Here is a 19,779-nt window from a genome sequence, read left to right on the forward strand (position 1 = left end):
AAAGCTTTCTGGAAACGGGGCAGTGCACCAACCAGCCTGCACAGTAAGGAGCTGAAAAGCAAGCAATGGTGTCATCACAGTGACCCAGGGTGAGAAAATAAAATCCTAAACAAAAAACCAAAATAAGGTAGAAAAAAAAAGGAGCAAAAGATGAAATAGAAAAAAAGCAATATGGTAGACTTAAATTTCACCGTATATAAAAATCACATTAAATGTGAATGGTATAAATGGAATAGAAATCGTAAGACTGAACAAAATGAAAAGCAAGACCCAATTATATGCCATCGCTGTAAACAGGAATAAATTCAAAAGAGAATCAGACATACCATGTAAATGCTATTTATAGGAAAGGTGGTACAACTATACAATTAATAAAGTGGACTTCAGAACCTCACATCCGGCTAGTTCCACATCAGAGAAGGAACGATGTGGCTGTCAGAGCCAAGGGAAGTGTCAAGACTGGTGCCCGGGACCCACCTGAGAGCTAGGAGGGGGCGGGGCGGAGGCAGGTGGGGCTGACAGCCGGAGAAGGATCTGGAGGACAGGCCAGAGGAAGTGGCTGCTGGACAAAGCCACTGTGAAGGGAAGACCAGAAGCTTCTGGACGTTGTATGGGTGTTACTCCTTTAACCACTGCCACAGAAATCTCCGATAATAAGACTTCTCTCGTTAAGTCGCAGTGGTGGTGCGCCCACCTTCGCCCACCTTAGCCAAGAAGGGATGGGCGCACGGAACCGGAGCCAGCCCGCAAAGCCTGGGGTGCAGGCAGGCAGAGTCCGGTAAAGGTGAAAGACGACTAGGGCGGAGGGCAGGGTCAACCTGCCCGCGGTGGCACGCCACCTGGAGAGCCGAGGGTAGGGCGTTCCCTTGGCTAGCTCACGCACCCTCTGGGACTGACCACCTGGGCCACCGGCGGAGGAACCAAAGGAGACATGGAGCACGGTTAACACTCCCAGGGCGCCCTGCCTCCCCAGCCGTCCCCGGCAGCGCCCTGGTGCGGCCGCACACACCGGGAGCAGAAACCGGGCGGTGCTGCCGCCCCTCGCTCGGGCGCCCCCGACCCGCACCACTCGGCACGGCCGGTGGGGGGCGCAGGCCTAGCGCACAGGTGCCGAGCGGGGCGGGGCGCGGCGGGGCGTGACGACCAGGCCGAGGTCCGGAGAGCCGTGGGGCCTCAGAGGCCGCAGAGGCCGCGGCGCCCAGCCCGCCCGCACCGCGCCATGGCCCCGCGCGCCCGGCGGCGCGGCCTGCTGCCCGCGCTGCTGGCGCTCTGCGCGCTGTTCACCGCGCTGCAGGTAAGGAGCCGCGCCCACTCGCGCCACCCGCGCCGCCTTGGGAGCTCTGGGCAAGACCCAGGAGCAGGGGCCGCGACACGTCCTGAGACCAGGGGCGCGCGGCGCTCTGGCTCCTCTGCCTCCAGAAGCAAGAGCTAAGGCTTTGCGGGTCGGAGACGGTGGAATCTTGGGGTTGCCTGGCGGTTACTGGAGTTGGACGGTGGAAGGAGGGGAGGGCGAGTGGAGGGAGGACTACTGGGGTGCAGAACGAGGAGGTTGCCGGGACCCAAACACTAGAGCACCGGCTCTTCCAAATGCCCCACTAAATCGCAGACTTTGATAGTACTAGTTGATGCCATCCAAACACTTCTTGAGCGCCTACTAGGCGCCTGGGGCAAATGGTTACTGCAGAGGCGCGTAGGTATAGACACCGGGTGGGAATAGAGAATGGAACCAGGACCATGGAGGGTCCCAGACGACACCCACGTTGCATAACTTCTTAAAGAGGATCTCTCTCAGGGCTCTGCGTTCAGACCCTTTGAGCCCTTCAGGAGTACTGGGTCTCTAACTTGGGCTACACACCCTTCCTTATCTCAGTTTCCTCTACAACGAAAGAACAGAGCAATCCCTGCTTGGGACAGGGGGTGTCCTAAGTGTACAGGGAGAGAATTTGGAAGGTTCTTCAGAAAAACTGACGAGCTTTCTTTTTCATATCCTCCAAACTCTTGCTCCCCCAATTCAGTTTCTGGACCTGAATAACTATAGAATCACTTGTTCTCAGAAACTCTCTATGTTCAGGCGAAATCTTTTTTGCAATTGGAGAAATCAGGGTACCACCATATGCTTTAAGCCAGTACTAATGCCAGACACAGAGCCCGCTCTCCATGATCTCAGTCTGGGATTGAGCTGGGACCGGGATGGAACTGCACAGGAAGGCACAGAGGTTCACAAAGGCTGATCTCATGGGGCTAAGGCCCTTCTGAGACTCCCAAGTCTGGCATGCCCCTGGGGCACCCTGGTGTCCAACTGCAACTCTGTGGAGTAGGCAAATCTGTTCTGAAGAACCCACTCACCAGACAGCCAGACTTGCATCCAGAAAGAACCCTGAATCCCTTGACCCTTGAGCCCAGGTGTGGGTTGCCTTTTGTGGGCACCCCCTGGGGTCACCCCTACCCCCACACTTAGGAACACCTCATGACTGATAAAGAGCTTCAGCCTCTCAGGCTGGAGCTGGGGCTCAGTGTCAGAGCATTTGCCTAGCATGTGGGAGGCACTGGGTTCAATTCTCAGCACCACATAAAAATAAATATATAAAGGCATTCTATCTACAACTACAAAAAAAAAAAAAAATTATAAAGGGGTTGGGAATGTGGCTCAGTGGTAAAGCACTTGCCCAGCATTTGTGAGGCCCTGAGTTCAATCCCCAGTACCCAATAACAACAAAAAAGTTTCAGCCCCACTAGCAGGACTGCTTGATATTGAGTAGCAGCTTCTCAGACCTCTTCTGCCATCCAGGATTCTCAGTTATCAAGTAAATTAAGGCAGGTACTGATTTTCTGGCCTGGAAGAGACCTCTCTAGTGCAGCAAACCTGGCACATCAAATACAGTACTAGAAAAATCACTTATGCCTGAAAGTTGCCCAGAAGGAAGGGTGAATGATGGTGGTTTTCTTGGTTTCAGCAGTTTGAGATTTCCCTTGTTGGTTAAAATTGGCTTAGACTTCTGCTAACATCACTCCACAGCAGGGCACTGCGCCCTGTGCACTTGGAGACCTATGTTTGCTGTGTGGAGAAAGGAAAAAGCCAATTTAGGTGAAAGCCTTGGCACAAATAGTGGGAATGTGGTGAAGACTGAAGCAGAAAGTTCTAGGGAGGATTCATTGTCATTACCAATTGTATGTGTCTCTTGGGGTGGTTGCAGGAAAAGGAGGAGGAAAAACCTAAAGGAATTTTTTCATCTTAAACCTTTCAGGTGTTGCTTAATTAAGTGTTCAACAGGTTGAACAGGGTGCTACCTTATTTGAACTAAAGGACTAGGGCTTCAGTGAACAGCTAGCCACCTAAGAAAACCCTGCCTGACCACGCAGCCAAAGGCATCTCCTGCTGCTTTTGCAAAACTACATTGACACCTACGTGCATGGCATACTTTGGGTGCTGATGTTAATAGCAAATTCTATCAAAAGAAGTTTATTTTTCAGAGTGAATTTTCATCAAGTACTGTTTACCCTGTGGTTTCCTTTAAGCTGTTTAATCACGTACACTTTCTTGTCACATGAGGCATATTTTATTAACACTTCCAATGAATCAGTTGGGAACAGGTACTGCTAAATTGCAAGTTGTAACTCAGAGGATACCACAAATGATGAGGATTCACATTGAGTATTCTGATTTGCATTTTTAAGCATACCTAAACTTCTACATTTGTCATTTCCAATCAAATAACTCTGGGATGTTTTTCCATTTTTTTAAGTTTGTACACAGCCTCTCTGGTGGAAATGCATGCTGTCTGAAAAGTGGGGCTAGATGCAGTGTTACGACATTGTCCCCCAAAGATACTGTTTACAGGCTTTCCCTGTGTTCAATTACTGCTTTTTGGTCAACCCCGTTCTATTAATTCAAAGATTTAGGAACTGCACTGGCAATCCATGGAAGTTCTTAGTGATCATACCCTGGGCAAGTCTTGAGGAACTGCTTAGTTGGGTAATTGTGCAAAATAAAGCTGGCAAAAACAGCTTCTAGAAAGTGCATTATGCTGGCACAGTGGCACACAACTGTAATTCCAGCTCTTCGAGAGGCTAGGGCAGGAGGATCAAAGGTTTGAAACCAGCCTCAGCAACTTAGCAAGACCCTGTTTCAAAGTAAAAAATAAAAAGGGCTGGGGATGTGACTCAGTGGTAAAGCACGCCTGAGATCAATCCCCAGTAACCCCCCCCCCCAAAAAAAAGAATAGAAAAGTGCATTTTGTGCAAACATTGCACTTAGTGTCAATTACATTACGTTAGATTCAAACCTACCTAGAAGGTTTAAGTTTTCCCTTTTAAAACATTTCTGTGAGTATATCTGTCTGCTTGTATTTATGACTGAATTTTTTTTCAGATGTAACAAGAATGTTTGACTTTAAATGGGTTTTCATGTTGATCGTCTGCTGTGTGCTGCAAATAAGCAAATACAGACACACACTCTGCCTTAAGATAATTGACTATGCACAGCCATGTTTACCCCAGTCCCCCAAGACCTAAGGGCAGATGCCCATAGTCCCAGGACATTTATAGAGTGTAAAACACTGTGCTTGTGAGAAACAGGGCAGAGAGGTAACTGTGTCTTCACAGGTCACAGGTGTCACAGCAGAGCGGAGAGACTGCCATAATAATAAAGCAGCCTGCGATGACAAGGGCACAGAGAGCAGGGAGGGAAGGCTGGGGACCAGGGTGGCTAGGGAGGGCATCAAGGGTCAGGGAGGAAGTGGTTCCGAGAGGTGGCCGAGGAGGAAGGCTCTCCAGGTGGGGAGGAGGTGAGAGTGGTTCAGCTCCAGGGGAATCCTGCCAGAAGGAAGGGCCTGTTTATGACCTGGCTACACACAGCACTTCATTCAGGAGTCCCAGCAAACAGACGGGACATTACACTGTTATGGTTTTGTGATAACTCTCGTATGGCCCTTATTGAGGTGGTAAGGGAGGCAGATAAAAAGCAGGCCAAGGGCGCTGGAAGGGCCTGTGGGGCAAGCCCTGGGAGGAAATCCCCTAGGGTGGGGCTGGGTTGCAGGGTAGGTGAGTGCTCTGCTGCCCATCCCGTCCTAGAGGTGACTTGGGTGTAGATGAATTCCTGCTTGAGAACACACACACACAAATGGTGGGATTTCAGTGTATTTGGTTGATAAATATTTCAGATGCCTCCCTGTGATTTCCTTTCCACCATCTCACCCCCAAATGGCCAAGCTGTGATAGGAGCACACTCTCCATGTCGATAAGGAGCTATGAGCCTGCTTTGTCAGTTATCTACCAGTTCTTACACCAGGAAGACAGAAACAATAAAGATGTGTCTCTGAAGGTCAATAAATCAGTGTTTTATGAGCCATGGAAAGGGGAGTTCCAAACCCGGGCCTCCGTTGCAGTGTGTTGTTTTAAGAAGGTGTGGTGTGAACTTTATCTGCCATGTCAGTAGTAAAAAAATCTCCCTCATCATACTTGCCCATTTGGAGAGTGCATGAGAAAAAAAGAAGTGGTGTTTTCTCACCTGGTGTGTCCAGGGGATTCTAGGAATGTTGTCTGTGCTCCCCCCGCCCCCGTTCCCCGCTGTGGGTCTGCATCCTGCCCTGATGGTCCTCAGCTGTCCAGGTGGTGCACACCCTAGGACATCTATCCACTGGCTAATGGCCCCATCTGCAAGGGCCCCTGACTCCAGCTTGGCATGGCCCAGGCCTGGGTGGGTAAGCTTCTTTCCAATGGGTAGTTTTTCCCGAAGCATCTTTGTGTCCTCTCCCTGATCGTGGAAAGGCCTTTCTCTGTTTCCCACGAGGTGCAATGTGTGGGCTTTCCTGAATATTCACTGCCTTTCCTGATTATTCACGGTTTCGGTTCAGCTCACCTTTTCTGCTTCCAAGCACTGAGCCTAAGGAAACCAGGAGGGCGCGGTGGGCTTCACCTAGCAGGCTTGGTCCCTCTGAAGCTCTTCCTTCTGAGGTTGGACGCTGTGTGGGCGTTGAGGGAGGTTCACAGCTGAGTCTTCTGTCCTGATTCTGAGAGATGCTCTGAGTCTGCTTCCTGCCAGTGCTCCCAGGCAGCTCCCTGTCTGTCTCGGTCCCCAGAGGGCCGGCCGGTGCGGCTGTTCTCATGACAGTGCGTTCCAGTTGCAATGTGCTCTCAGACAAGAGGCCTAAAGGGTCCCCATCAGCAGACAGAAGCACATTCTCTTTAGCTGTGATGATGACTTTATATCTCTATTTGTTTTGTTGGCCACCATTGACCTTCAACCTTTGATTGCTGGGGGTTGCCACGTGCAGGACATCGCATTCAGTAATGAGCAGGAAGACGGAGGGTGTGTTAAACGCATTTCTTTATTGCAACAAGTTCAACGCCCTCTGCCTATGGGACACTCTGCGATAGGCTAGGAGACAGACACCATGGACCACAGCCCCTGTCCTCAGGAGATTCAAAGTGCAGACGGTGAAAATAGAGCAGGACCCTGTTCTTGGGAACGTTCCAAAGCATGGTGGGCTCACAGGATGGGGAGCAGTGATCTGAAGAGTCGCAGATCTCCAGTCCGTCTTCCTCGTTGTAGTCGTGTGTGTCCAAAGCATTGCAGAAAGCGCCGAAGGTGACAGTTGGCTGGGCTTCCAGGGTGCTTTGTGTGGAGGCGGGAATGGCAGGAAGCCTCACGGTGGAGTGTCTTGGGAGCTCTCGGTGGAGGGTGCGGCACTCCTGTGGGGGAGAGGAAGGCAGGAGCCCGCGCGCAGGGCTTCATGTGCAAGCAAAATAGTTCAGATGTAATCTTGCTGCACTGCGAGCCCAGGAGGGCGGTGATCAGATTTGTGTTATGGGGAGGAGTGTCAGGGGTGGGGCCCGAGGCCAGTAAGGAGGCCACTGCCTCGGTGTATGGAAGGGCTAGAAAAATCTCAAATCAGGTCAGGGCCACGGTGTGAGGAGAGGCGAGGGCAGGGTGACTTCCGAGCCGGCGGCCTGTGCTAGGTGCCCACAGCATGGGTGCGAGAACGGGGCTGTTTAGACCTATTTAAGGGAAAAGAAAAAAAAAACCAGACATAACAGATGCCAGCTGACCATTTGGATTATGTTTTTCACAGCTTCATAAGGAAGCTGCTATCTTAGTTCAAATCACAGTGCTGCTCAGGTTCAAGTGAAGGAGGACTCGAGTCCTTCTCCAGGCAGGAGAGAAGCGGGAAGCCACTTCTGCAGCCCCTCCTGATCATCTTGGTGGGAGCCAGAGAGAGAGTTCCCTAGCGTCAAGAAAAACAAGCGAAAAGCAGCCGCAGCATCGGACGCACAGGATATTTGTGTGTTCTGGAAATCAGAGAGCCATTTCCTGGCCAGGGGTCCTCGGCATGAAGAGTTCAGAGTGGAAGCAGGAGTTGAAACTCTCACTGAACAGAGATAAGCAGCCAGTGATCCCCAGAGGGTCCAGCGTCACAGCAGGTGTGACCTGACCCCTGGCCATCCTGCTCCAGCTTCAGATAGGTCACCTGCCCCCATGAGAAGCAGTGTTTGTGTTGGACGCACAGCTTGGCAGAGACTTCTGGTTTGCATATACGTTTTCCTGAAGGTCATTATTGCCCAAGATGAGTGTTTCCCTTCCACGTGAACCAGCCCCCACTGGATTCCCCCACCCCACAAAGCCCTAACCCAGCAGGTGACACGGAAGCCTGCCCAGCACAAGCAAAGCCAGAGCTGCCAGCTTTCCAAGTGGTCGGAAGCAACTGCCCAAACTATACTTTCAGTTCATCAGAGTAATAATAACTTATTACATTTCCTGTTCAGAGCATTGAGAGTACCAGAGCCACTTCCTTATGCCATCAGAAATTTGAAGACTTTCCATTAAAAATGAGGAAGAAAAACTCTAGCTTTTGGTGAATGTGATGGCTAAACGGCGTAGTGGGGGAGAGGTGTGTGGTGTTGCCTGCGGTCCTGTGAGTGCCCAGGGCCTGCTGGCCTGGGCTCAGGCACATCTCCCGAGTGGGAGACGGATATATATGCACATACATGTAAATATGCACATGCAAATAAGTATGCAATACGTATTTATTTCTTTGTCCAGGGTAATTAGCATCTGACTCGAAAGTGTGCCCCTGTGTAGCTCAGGCAGCCACCAAACCCATGTGCAGTACAGAGCCCTGGGAAGACCCTTGTCTTCTCCCAATGTTGGCCCCCAAATAGACCCTAAAACTTGTGGGGACTGACAGTCTGTTTGAAAGCTCAGTAGAGATTATTCACATCCGCCCTGGCTAACACATGTCATTGTCTAATAATTCCTAATGTCAGGGACTTCCTCAAAGCAGACCTGAATCTAACATGTCACAATTTGACCACGTTTCCTCAAATTTGTTCTTAATAGGACAAAGACATTGGCCAGTGTCTTCTTTAGTTTTAATATTTCTATTGCTGAGGATTGTTAACCCACAGCTTCCCCTTTTCCAGGGTTATTCACGCCAGATTCTCTAACCTCGTTGTGGGCTTTTTCTCCTTCTAACTCAATGGATAGTTATTTTGTATTTACTGACAAAATTATCATCTCAATCAAATAAGACCCCGCAAGGCATGGTGGGAAGCCTTAGGGTCAGGACCTGCCCCTCTGGCCCCGGGCTCAGGAGCACCCCTCTTCTTTCCTTCTGAAGCTCTGCAGAAGAGAAGCAGACCAGGTGCGCTGACCAGGGAGGATGGCTTTGAAGGGGAGGGCGGGTGGGGAGGTTTGACCTGGTCCTGGAAGGGCGGGTTCTGAAGGGCAGAGCGCGCAGGGGGAGAAGAGCCTGGGGGCAAACAGCATACCTGAGAAAATCCTGAGCCGCCGATGCCAGGCCAGCGGGGAGGCTACAGCCTGCTGCAGAAGAACTGCGGCTCTGATCCCAAAGGGCTGGGCAAGCGCAGCTCAGGAATGGGGACTCTGCAGCAGAGCAGCAGTTCTCCAGCTGCGGTCCTTGGGCACAGCCTCAGCACCACCAGGAACCCACACCCCCTGACTCAGAAACCCTGGGGGTGGGTATTAGCAATCTGTGCTCTAAAACCTTCCCTGGGAGACTCCAAGTTCAGAGCTGCTGCCACAGACCTCGGGATTCGATGGCAAAGTCTTGAACCCAAGTCTAAGTTAACAGTGAACATGGTTACTCTATTTAAAGTTCCTGCCATTAACTGGATCCCTCCTGTGTGCCAGGAGGTGCTAGGTGCTCTGTCTCCGAGCTCACGGCACCATGCGGGGAAGCTAAGGAAACAAGGCAGAGAGGCTAGGCGACCTGCCTGAGTTGGCGCAGCTGGCGGCAGCAGGGGTGGACCTCCTCCCCAGGCCTGCTCTGGTGGCCACGGTCTTCACCCCCCCGGTTTGTTTATCTGTTCAGCAGTGTGTGGCACCACTGAGCCACACCCCTGCCCTGGGCTTCACCCCTCTGTCGAAGTGCTTGCGCAGTTGGTTGCTCTGTGATGGAGCCCATCGGGTAGAGAAAGGGCCCCCTTGGAATGGTGGGGTGAAGCGAGCTTCCTAGTGTTTTGGAAGAAACCATCACCAGTGTGCGTCTGTGGGGGTCTGTGCTGTCTTCTAGGGGACATACTTGTTGAGGGCTTTCTATGGCCGTTGTTAGGCAGAAATGAAAATATTGTGTCTTTTTAAAATTTTTACAGACTGCATTTTGATTCATTGCACACAAATGGGGTACCACTTTTCATTTCTATGGGTTGTGCATGATGCAGATTCATACCTTTCGTGTAATCATACATGTACTTAGGGTAATGATGTCTGTCTCATTCCACCATCTTTCACACCCCTGCTCCCTCCCACCTCTCATTTCCCTCTACACAATCTAAAGTTCCTCCATTCTTCTCTTACCCCCCACCCTCATTATGTATCATCATCTTCTTATCAGAGAAAACATTTGGCCTTTGGTTTTTTGGGCTTGGCTAATTTCACTTAGCATGATATTCTCCAATTCCATTTATCTGCAAATGCCAAAATTTTTTATTCTTTATGGCTAAGTAATATTCCTTTGTGTGTGTGTGTGTGTGTGTGTGTGTGTGTGTGTGTATACACCAGTTTCTTTATCCATTCATCTGTTGAAGGGCATCTGGGTTGGTTCCACAATCTAGCTATTGTGAACTGAGCTGCTATGAACATTGATGTGGCTGCATTACTGTAGTATGCTAATTTTAAGTCCTTTGGGTATAAAAAAATGTTGTGTCTTTAAGGCTACTAGAGATAAAAGACAGACACCCGGAGCATCTTCAGCAGAGGCTGTGTGTACCAGTAGATCCCTGACTCAGGAGGAAAAGAAGTGTGACCTGTTGAATCACTCCTGCCACTTCCTGAAGCCAGGCGCCTCTGCTCCCCTCTGCCCCACACCAGCAGCAAACGGCCTGACCTCAGAGCCTCAGCTTGCTGCTGCCCACAGAGGTGCAGGTTCCCTCTGCCGGCTTTGTCCTACTCCAGGCCTCCAGCCATCTGCCAGGCCGGGGAGCTGGATCTGGGGGCCCAGAGCAACCTAGAGTCAGAGGGCAAACGTTTGGTCTGCAGGTTTGGGGAGGTAGTTCCATGATATTTTTCAAGGGTCTGTCTTGGTTTTACTATAATTACAGTGACTCTGGAGACACCTCCTTTGACCCCTTATTTCGAATGTCTGCTCTGGAACCTATCAAAATCATTTTCCATTATTGACATTTTTTCAATTCCTTAAAAGGCATACCCTAAATAATAGGAGAGAGGTCAAATACGATAGAGTCAGAACATACAGAGCCTTCTGGGTCCACTGTCAGTCTAGAGCTTTTGCTTGGCGTGAGATGGGGGATGCCCCTGGGGACAGGGTGAGGACATCCTGGTGCTGCCCAGGCACAGTGCCCAGAAATCTAGAAACAGAACCCAAACCTACCACAGTGGAAGGTGAGAGGGGGCAAGTAAGTGTTCAGTGGGGACTCGTCTGCCCTTGAACACGACTTTGTCTTGAATTCTACTAACTTCCTGTCTTCCTTCCGACTGAGGATTGGGTGCAGGGGTGCTTTACCACTGGTATACATCTCCAGTCCTTTTTAGACAGGTTCTCACTAAGTTGCCCAGGCTGTCCTTGAACTTGTAATTCTCTTGCCTCAGCTTCTCAAGTGGCTGGGACTCCAGGCATGTGCACCATGCCCAGCTAACCCATTAATGGGTACAAGGTTTAAAAGTGAAGAGATGAGATCATAAAAAGTTGCCCCATTTTGATGGGCCAGGTTTTATGGAAAACCTGGAGGAGCATGGGCTCCTCTTGGAGTCCCTACGACAAGGCCACTGGGGTCCAACTTATGTGTAAAAATTACAAGTGATCAAAGCACCAGGTGCACACCCAGCCTCTGAACTGTGCGGAGCAGTCCTCAGAGTGGGACCGTGGAAGCGATGGGTACGCAGCAACTCTGTGCCAGCAGTGAGTCCAGGGAAAGAGCCACACCCAGAGCAATGTCCCCAGAGGGACAGGCTTGGAGAGGCCAGAGCGGCTGCACTGAGGGTGGGGCAGCTCTGTGTTCTGCCCTCATTGAAACTAAACTTCGAGCCCTGGAAGAGATTTTGAGTCTTGGTTTTGTGATGCCTTTGCCACAGGGTGTCTGATTTTGCCCCCAATTGGCAGTCTTTCCACATCATGCATGCAGTGAGAATTTGATTCAAAACTAGTTGGAAACTGTTATCGTCTCCTATGCAGGAAGTTATGAGAGCACGTGGTCCTTTGGGGAGAAGTATTCATTCGCTTGCCGCTTGAGCACCAGCCGCATGCCTGGCGCTGCCCCAGTCTGCCCATCGCTGGCCACCTGAGCAAGTTCCTTCCTCTCTCTTGTGAGGATGCAGGCAGAAAGGGAAGCCAAGAGCCAGGAACCTAGTACCTGGCACGTAGTAGGTGTTTCGTAAGTGTCAGTTGTTCCAAGATAAATGGTGTCTGCATTCAGTGATGGGAGAAGCGATTCTCAATGATACCACACGGCGTTTAGAATGTGAGAAAGTTCTGGCTCTGGTCTTTGACTTCAGCGGGTACACACAGAGCCAGGTGCCCGGGCCTTGGCATACCATTGAGCATGGAATGACTGGGCACACCGAGCCTGGGGTACCCAGTGGGAGACTGGGGATATCTTACTGCAAATGTTGGGGAATAAGAGGATGGTGTGCTAAGGATCTAGTCACTACTCGCAATCTAGCAAGAAGAGCAAACAAATAAAAACTATCATGGAGTGTCAAAGTGTCTGGGGTAGAAGTCCAAGTGGCATGAAACCATCTAGCCCCACAGTCTAACTGGTCTCAGTGTGAGGGAGATCGTAGGTTAAACCAAGACAGTCGAGATCAGTATTTCACATTTCGGTTTAGTAGTGGTCATGAGCCTGAAGGCTGCGCAGCACTGCACAGCTGCTGGAGCAGTATGCTGCAGGAGTGTGTCCTGGCCGAGGAGCCTGGGCCAGCAACTGGAGACAGCAGGAAAAGTGGCTGGAGGTGAGACACGGCAGGTGGGAGGGGCCTTTTGCACCGGACTGCACAGCTGGACTGAAAGTTGGTCTGTTACCTAATCTCTGACCTTGCTACTCAAAGACCGGCAGCACCTGGGAGCTTGTTAGAAATGCAGAGTCTCTGGCCCTGCCCCAGACCCCAGGTGTACGGAATCAGAATCTGCATTTTACAGGACTTCCTTACAATCCTGTGGCACGTTAGAGAAGCAGTGGATTTCACTGTGAGGGTCAGGAGAAGTTACGGAAGGGGAAGTGCAGACAGGAGGGCTAATTCTTTGGCCACTTTAAGGGTCTCATGGCCTTAGCAGTTTGCATCCACAGATGGAGGAGGAGCCTGGAAGGGTCCTTCGCCTCCAGCACACCAGGGTGCTCTTGGAAGATGTGCACAGAGGTGGCGGAATTTTACTACAGAAAAGAGGCAGATCTTATCTCCAACGAGTAAGAACTTAAAAAAAAAAAAAGGGCTTTCACCAGCGAGAATAAAGGAGTCCTCAGCAGAGCCTGTGGAGGTCGTGCCGAGTGGGTGGTGTGACAAGTCAAAGCCATCCTCATTACTGTAGTGTCAGGAAACAAACCGTCCCTGCACTTTCTTTTCAAGTCGCCCACAGCAGCAAAGTGTTTTCACTCTCTCTCTGGAAGACAACGAAACTTGCCATTAAAGTTTTGAAATGCAAGGTGATTTCTTCACTTTCCCTTGGGCCACACGTTTTCTTTTCAAGGAGTGGAGCATAATAAGTGCACTGTGAGGAAAGTGAGAAAGAGGGCGAGCAAAAGGCAATAATGCTTTTTTTTTTTTTTTTTTTTTTTTGGTGCTGGGGATCAGACCCAGGGCCTTGTGCTTACAAGGCAAGCACTCTACCATCTGAGCTGTCTCCCCAGTCCCTGGCAATAATGCTTTGGTTGGCCTCTGAGCACATCTTTCTGGAATCAAGGGGTGGGGGAAATGCACATGGGCCCCTCGGCACTGGAAGTAGAAAGCACCTTCCAAGGCAGCATATGAAGTTCATTATCTAATGTTTGCTAAATCAAAAGGGGGATATGTCAAGACTTCTAAAAGGCTACCCTTGCTCCATATTTTTGAGGTTTGTTTTTGTTTAGTCAATCCTGACCCAAGTCATCTTTTCTGTGTGTGCTCTCTATTCCAAAATATATTGTTTGGCAAAATGGTTAAGATGATAAATTTTATGTTACGTGTGTTTTATCACAAAGATTTTTAAAAGTTTTGTGGCAAATTGTCTTAGTCTGTTTCATATTGCTGTTAAAAAACACCTGAGCCTGGGTACTTGATAAAGAAAAAAGACTTATTTGTCTCACAATTCTGGTGGCTACAAAAACCAGCATGGCGCTGGCATCTGGTGAGGGCCCCCTGGCTGTGTCACATGGCAGGTGGCATTACACCACCAGAGTGTGCCCCAGAGCTGAGAGCATCAAATGAGTTTGGAAGAAGTTATGTGGTAGGAGATGGAGCAAGAGACCCAGGAGGGCCGGGAGCACTCCTTACAACCACCTGCTCTCGTGAGCTATCCACTCCTCCGAGACCCAGCACACTCAGAACAGAGCTAGTCACTTCACAAGGGCAGTCGTGCCTCGATCACCCCCTTTCGATGCCGCTGCCTCATAGAATTGCACCTTGCTGCAGTTTTGGTGGGGGCAAACCACTTTCAAACCACAGACATTCCTTGGTGGTAGTGAAAACGTAATGAAGTATTATTCAGCCATAAAGAAGAGGGGAGTTCAGGTACATGGTGCAACATGAATGAGCCTTGAGGACATTGTGCCCAGTGACATAAACCAGACACGCAGGGCCAAATGCTATGTGGCTCCTCTTAGATGGGCACCCGGACGGAGGCGTCAGATGCACAGAGCTAGGCTGTAGAGTGGTGGCAGCCAGGGACTGGAGGAGGAGGAATGGAGTTATCACCTAATGGTGGCCGATCTTCTGTTTGAAGTGACCAAACTGTTCTGGAAACAGAAGGTCGTACAATATTGTGAATGCAATTAATGCCCCTGAGTTGTACACTTAACATGGTAAAATGGCAAATTTTATGTTTACAGGTCTTTTGCCACAGACAACACCTAATTAAATTTAATTACCCAAAAGTTAAGAAAAAATGGCAAAGGACAAGCACGGAAAAGAGCCAGAGTTGGTGTTTCACAGCAGGAGGCAGCCACAGCCCTGACTGAGCGGCATCCTTTGCCTCCCAGGTACCAGCCTGTCTCCACTTTGCTGGGCCAGCTCTTTTCCGTCCCTCCCTCCATGAGATCTCGCCCACATTGCTTCTCATCCTCAGTCTTTACAAAGTGGTTCCTGAGGCTGCTTAAACGAAAGACCTTTCCTGCCAGGCCCACAGGCGCACACCTGTGATCCCAGTGGCTCAGGAGACTAAGGTAGGAAGATCTTGAGTTCTAGACCAACCTCAGCAACTTAGTGAGATACTGTCTCTAAATAAAAAAAAAATAAAAAAGCATTAGGGATTCAGCTCAGTGGGTTTAATTCCCAGTACCACAGGGGGAGAAAAATCACAGGAAAAGAAAACAAAAGAAAAGCTTTAAAAGATCAGGGATGGGGCCATCCTTCAGTCTTGCTCCAGGGAAGAAAATGAGAGGGAACTCTGTAAGGTGACTTTGATGGTATCACAATAGCAGAGCTTTGTAAAGAGATGCTCGCTCTCCATTGTTATGCACTAAACCAGACCAAACCTTGTCTTCTGGTCCAGACAGATTGTGTTTCGAGATAAAGATGAATGAGTCGGGCAAAGGGCTGACTGGCTTTTCTCTATTATTTGCATAGTGAGTAAATTGACTCCCAAGGGCTGTAGGGGTTGGTGTCATGTGGGGAGGGCTTCATTCACACTGTAACCTTCATGGCACCAGCCGGAGATGACCAGCTGGGATGGGCACCGTGGGGCTGAAGTTTTGAAAACTCCACTACACATATTCACAGGTTAGGAGGCCCTACATCCTTAGTGACAGGCCAATTATAGTTTTTATGACAGCAATTTTCTTCATGATCTTCTCCAACAAACTAAACGTATCCTTTCATGTCATGCTAATCACAAATATGTGAGTCTCACTTTTGGCAGATTATTTTTCCCCTGAAATCAATTCTATTTTAAACACTCAGGGAGATTTCTGTTACAGCTTCTGATTTTCTGTATCCACTTCCGTCCTGCCTTAAACCACATACCTGGCTGGTGTAACCTGGGCTCTCCAAGTTTCCAATAGCTTCTGTAGTGTGCTAGTCGACACGTGGGGTGAACATACCCCAGGGAGTTTGCCAGGTGATACATTGGGGTACACAGGCACTCCCAGATGCTGCCCTTATTCTGTTTGTGTTTTTAATTTATAACAGCATCTTGCTAGGTGCCTCTGCAATGTTCTGAAGTACAAAGTGCAAAGTTTTGGTTTGTACAAAAGAAAAATGAGTCTGCTATTTTTCCTCTGTACATCTGTAAGCTTAAAATTCTAAGTCTAGAAGGACATTCGGTCATAACTTGGTTAATGTCTTATTTAACAGCAGTTACCCACAGATATAATCTAGCAGCAGTTTTATCAGCAGACACACTGAGGATACTGTCCCTGCCTGCACTCAAGGTGGCTCACACAGCCGGCTGAACCCCAGACACAAAACCACAGAAATGACGTGGACCATTTGTCAGTATTTCAGAGCAGTGCTTCAAGTTTTTGATGCCATGAACAAACTTTTTTTTTTTTATTTAGAACCAAACACGCTTTCCTAATGCATGCTTTCCCCCAAACACGCTGCTAGAAGGCCGGGTCCTGCAGCCTTGGTTTGCCATGGCCAGGTTAAAAGTAAAGAAAGATGGTGTGCTCAGGGAAATCCAGCCTTTGGGATTTTCTGGGTCTCTGGTCCATTTTGCTCCTTCCTGTAGCCCTCAGAGAATGATTGACTGTAAGTGACTTCTACTGCATTCTGCTGAAGTGTGCACATGACTCCTCTCCCCCAAGGATACAGACCCCACTTCTCCCAGCAACCCACTCCAAAGGTAGTTTCGAAGTGACGAAATAGAGCCTTAAGATTTGTGGAGTAGTGCCACTGGCCAATGCAGAGTCATTTACATGAATCATCACTTCTGATTCTCAATGCAGTAGGGTGGGCACAATTATCAGCCCCACTTACAGGTGAGGGGACTAAGGCTTAGAGTTGACCTTGTTGTCTTTTGCCTTTTGGTCCTCAAATAGTAGAAGTGTGGATAGTTTTGTTAAAGAAATGTCAAGCATTCTTTCATCCAGATCAAACTGGAAGCCCAATTCCCAGTACAGACCCAAGTAGAAAAATCTCCCTGCACTGAAGCCTACCCTGCCTGGCCCACAGGGCTGCCAGGCCAGGCCTCATTCTGTCTTAGCAGGTCCCCTGCATACTGTGTACCATGTCCTCTCCTCCTGCCGAGTTCTTTTGGACCCTGTTCACTACAATTCCTATGTTGTGTCTGATCCAACTTGACTTTAGTTAATATTTAATTATGCTTTTTTTCTGGAGACAGAAACAGCCTGCTGGCACATGCCTGTAATCCCAGCAGCTTCTGAGGCTGAGACAGGAGGATCACAGTTTCAAAGGCAGCCTCAGCAACTTAGAAAGGCTGTAAGCAACCTAGTGAGACCCTGTCTCAAAATAAAAAATGAAAAAGAGCTGGTGACGTGACCCAGAGGTTAAGTAACCTTGGGTTCAATCCCTGGCACCAAAAAAAAAAAAAAAAGAAAGAAAGAAAGAAAGAAAGATAGAAAGAAAAAGACAAAAAAAAGAAAACTGCCTTATCTAACTTCTGAGCTACACATGATCCCTCTATCATTTCTATTCCCTGTTATGAGTGTTTAAGCAAGAAGCATGATGTTGGGATGCATTCTTTCTGTTCATAGACATGACTCTGCATATGACCAAGAACAGACAGCTAGAGCTGACTCAGTGATAGAGCACTTGCCTAGCATGCACAAGGCCCTGGGTTCCACCCCCAGCACCCCAAAACAAACAACCCCTGCCCCAAAGCTTCTAAAACAGGAGGGCATCAGGAAGCTTCTGCAGGAAAGCTGAGAAGTTCTCCCAGAACATCCCAGTGGAAAGGGTGTTGTGACTCACTGATTGCAACATTCGTGTCAGGGAAACAGACCTTCTCTCTGGCCTGTCTTCTCAACAGACTGAGGAAAAAGGCTTTCAAAGTAGTGGAGAAAAACCAAGGTGTTGGTTGTAGATTACTCTGATCTTTTGATGCTACCTTTTGTTGGTTGGTTGGTTGTTTATTTACTTCTAAGGCAAAGTGCCTCCCAGAGAATTAACTTCTCATCACGAGACTATCATGGAAAGGAAGCTGCCTTGGTGTTCTGGGGTCACTAGTAATTTATTTGTATTCTATTCTGGGTAGGGTCAGCTTCAATAGTGATTTTCTTGAAGGGGTTTTTTTCTCAAGAGTATCAGGACTATTAAGTAAAATGTTGTTTTCACATTTAATAGTCTCTCTCAACAAAACCACAGAGTTCAATTCTACTGTAACATTCAGAAATTTGATACCATCCTTTCTGAAATTATAGCCAAATTCTCAAATATAGTCATGAGTGATATTTTATAAAACCTGTGGAAAATCCCTTACTCGACCTTCTGAGTGAGGTTCTTTCCCTCTTGATTTGACAGAAGAGGCCAAGTCTCTCTGCTTTGTTCTGTGTCAGCATGAATTTTCAGTGGAGCAAGAAAGTAATTTTAGTATCCATAATGGCTTTTCCTACAGTTAGGCTCATTAGCAGCATGAAAAATAGATATTTAAGTCAACCTTCTCCATGGGATTCTAAATACAGATCCACTGGTCCCTGTGGCTCTACTGGCAGAAATCATATGTTTCTTCAGCTTACGGTTTTTTCAGAACTAGATCCAACATGGCTTTGTGTAGTGAAATAAATCCACAGAGTCTTAAAAAGAAAATTTAAATATACAATTGATCATCTCCCATCCCTCCTCAAGCCTGGCATAGACTATGGACATGGTTATCCAGAAGATTCTGTCGGCCATTAAGATAAACACCAGCCTGCGTGCCCTGAAATAGTTATCCACAAGACACAAAAAGACACTTGAAAGTGAGGCCAAAAAACACAAATAAATCAACTGCATCATTATCCCACTTTGTAGAAATTTGTAGGGAGGATTTGTGTGTGTAGAGGATGTTTGCTATAAACAGACTAATATTCCTTTTTGATTCAGGAGCGTTCTATTAGAAAACCAAGGTTAGTTGGTATAAATTCTGTGAGTCAAATTGAATTTTTATAGTTTATTGATTAAAAACTGTAGTAAGGCCCTGTCAACACATGGCCGCTTTGTATAAGACTTCTGATTTCCATAAGTCAACTTATATTTCCTCTGGAAACAGACTTGGTCCCTGCCTCTGAGGCAATATTATAAAGAATGGCCTCCTGGGTGGATCCCAAATCAGTTCCCCTCACAGTTCCAGAAAGATACACCAGGGAAAAACCAAAACAGGAACTGTAATATCAGGAGCACAGCTGGGAGAAAAGTGGAGGGAGACTTCCCTGAGGAGGCTGTCCTACCTCTTGAATTTTGTATGGTATGACTATATTCTCTATTCCAGAATAAAAGCTGAAATAGTTGGTTCTACCTTGTTTGCTTCATGAAGATAGCTATGGTTCAAAAGCTTTGACTGTTTCAGAAGGAAACAAGCCCATCGTAAAGGTGAGCCAGAAAATATCTAGATAACCACACTTTTGTACATCTCAACTCGGCCGCCCAGGGCCTTCTGTTGTACATCTTGGAGAAAGAGAGGCACTGCAGGTGGCTGTCACTCACCCCAGGAGCTGAACACCTGCAGCCTTCCCATCCCCTGGTGGTAGTGTTGGCAGGAACAGCGTTATCACTTTACTGGGATGACTATCAATAATAGCTGTCACCTGGCAACCAGGGGAAGCTTGGTCTTAGGGGATTCTGGACAGCAGGAGAGCCTGGCAGGGTTGCTGTTGAAAGGCTGTTGGGCAGTCTGGGGGCTCTCACCAGTGGCTGGTGGGCAGGGCGGTCAGGGGTGAGATGGTGGATGTGACAACTAGAGTCCTATAGGCAAGAGGAGGAATCTGTGTGGGGCAGGGACCCAACCATCTGGGTGAAGAACATCTGTTCATTCACACAAAAGGATCCAGACACAGGGAGACCAGCATAAGGAGATCCAGTGCAGACTAACAGGAAACCAAGCCCAAGCAGGTGGGACTCGAGTCACTATCTGGGACTTGGGAGTGAGGAGAGAGCCAATCTGACCTGCAGCATCCAGGGTCAGGTTTCTAAGTGCCCTGGACCCACAAAGACCAGTTGAAGGGTGGGAACCGGATTTCCTA

The 19,779-nt window shown here is 48.6% G+C and overlaps 1 protein-coding gene across 2 annotated transcripts in view; it reads left to right on the top strand.

The window, feature by feature from the left end:
• The first annotated feature begins 1,130 nt into the window (after positions 1–1,130).
• TNFRSF11A (TNF receptor superfamily member 11a) overlaps positions 1,131–19,779 on the top strand; it is a 53,238-nt gene continuing 34,589 nt past the window's right edge. The window contains exon 1 of one of the 2 annotated variants that reach the window (XM_079109021.1): positions 1,131–1,294. In XM_079109021.1, coding sequence (XP_078965147.1) covers positions 1,220–1,294 — 75 coding nt within the window. In that variant the 5' untranslated portion in view covers positions 1,131–1,219. The remainder of the gene's footprint in view (positions 1,295–19,779) is intronic. The other variant, XM_079109022.1, reaches the window with a different exon arrangement.

Source organism: Sciurus vulgaris (genome assembly GCF_902686455.1).
Source record: "Sciurus vulgaris genome assembly, chromosome: 13".
Taxonomy (NCBI): domain Eukaryota; kingdom Metazoa; phylum Chordata; class Mammalia; order Rodentia; family Sciuridae; genus Sciurus; species Sciurus vulgaris.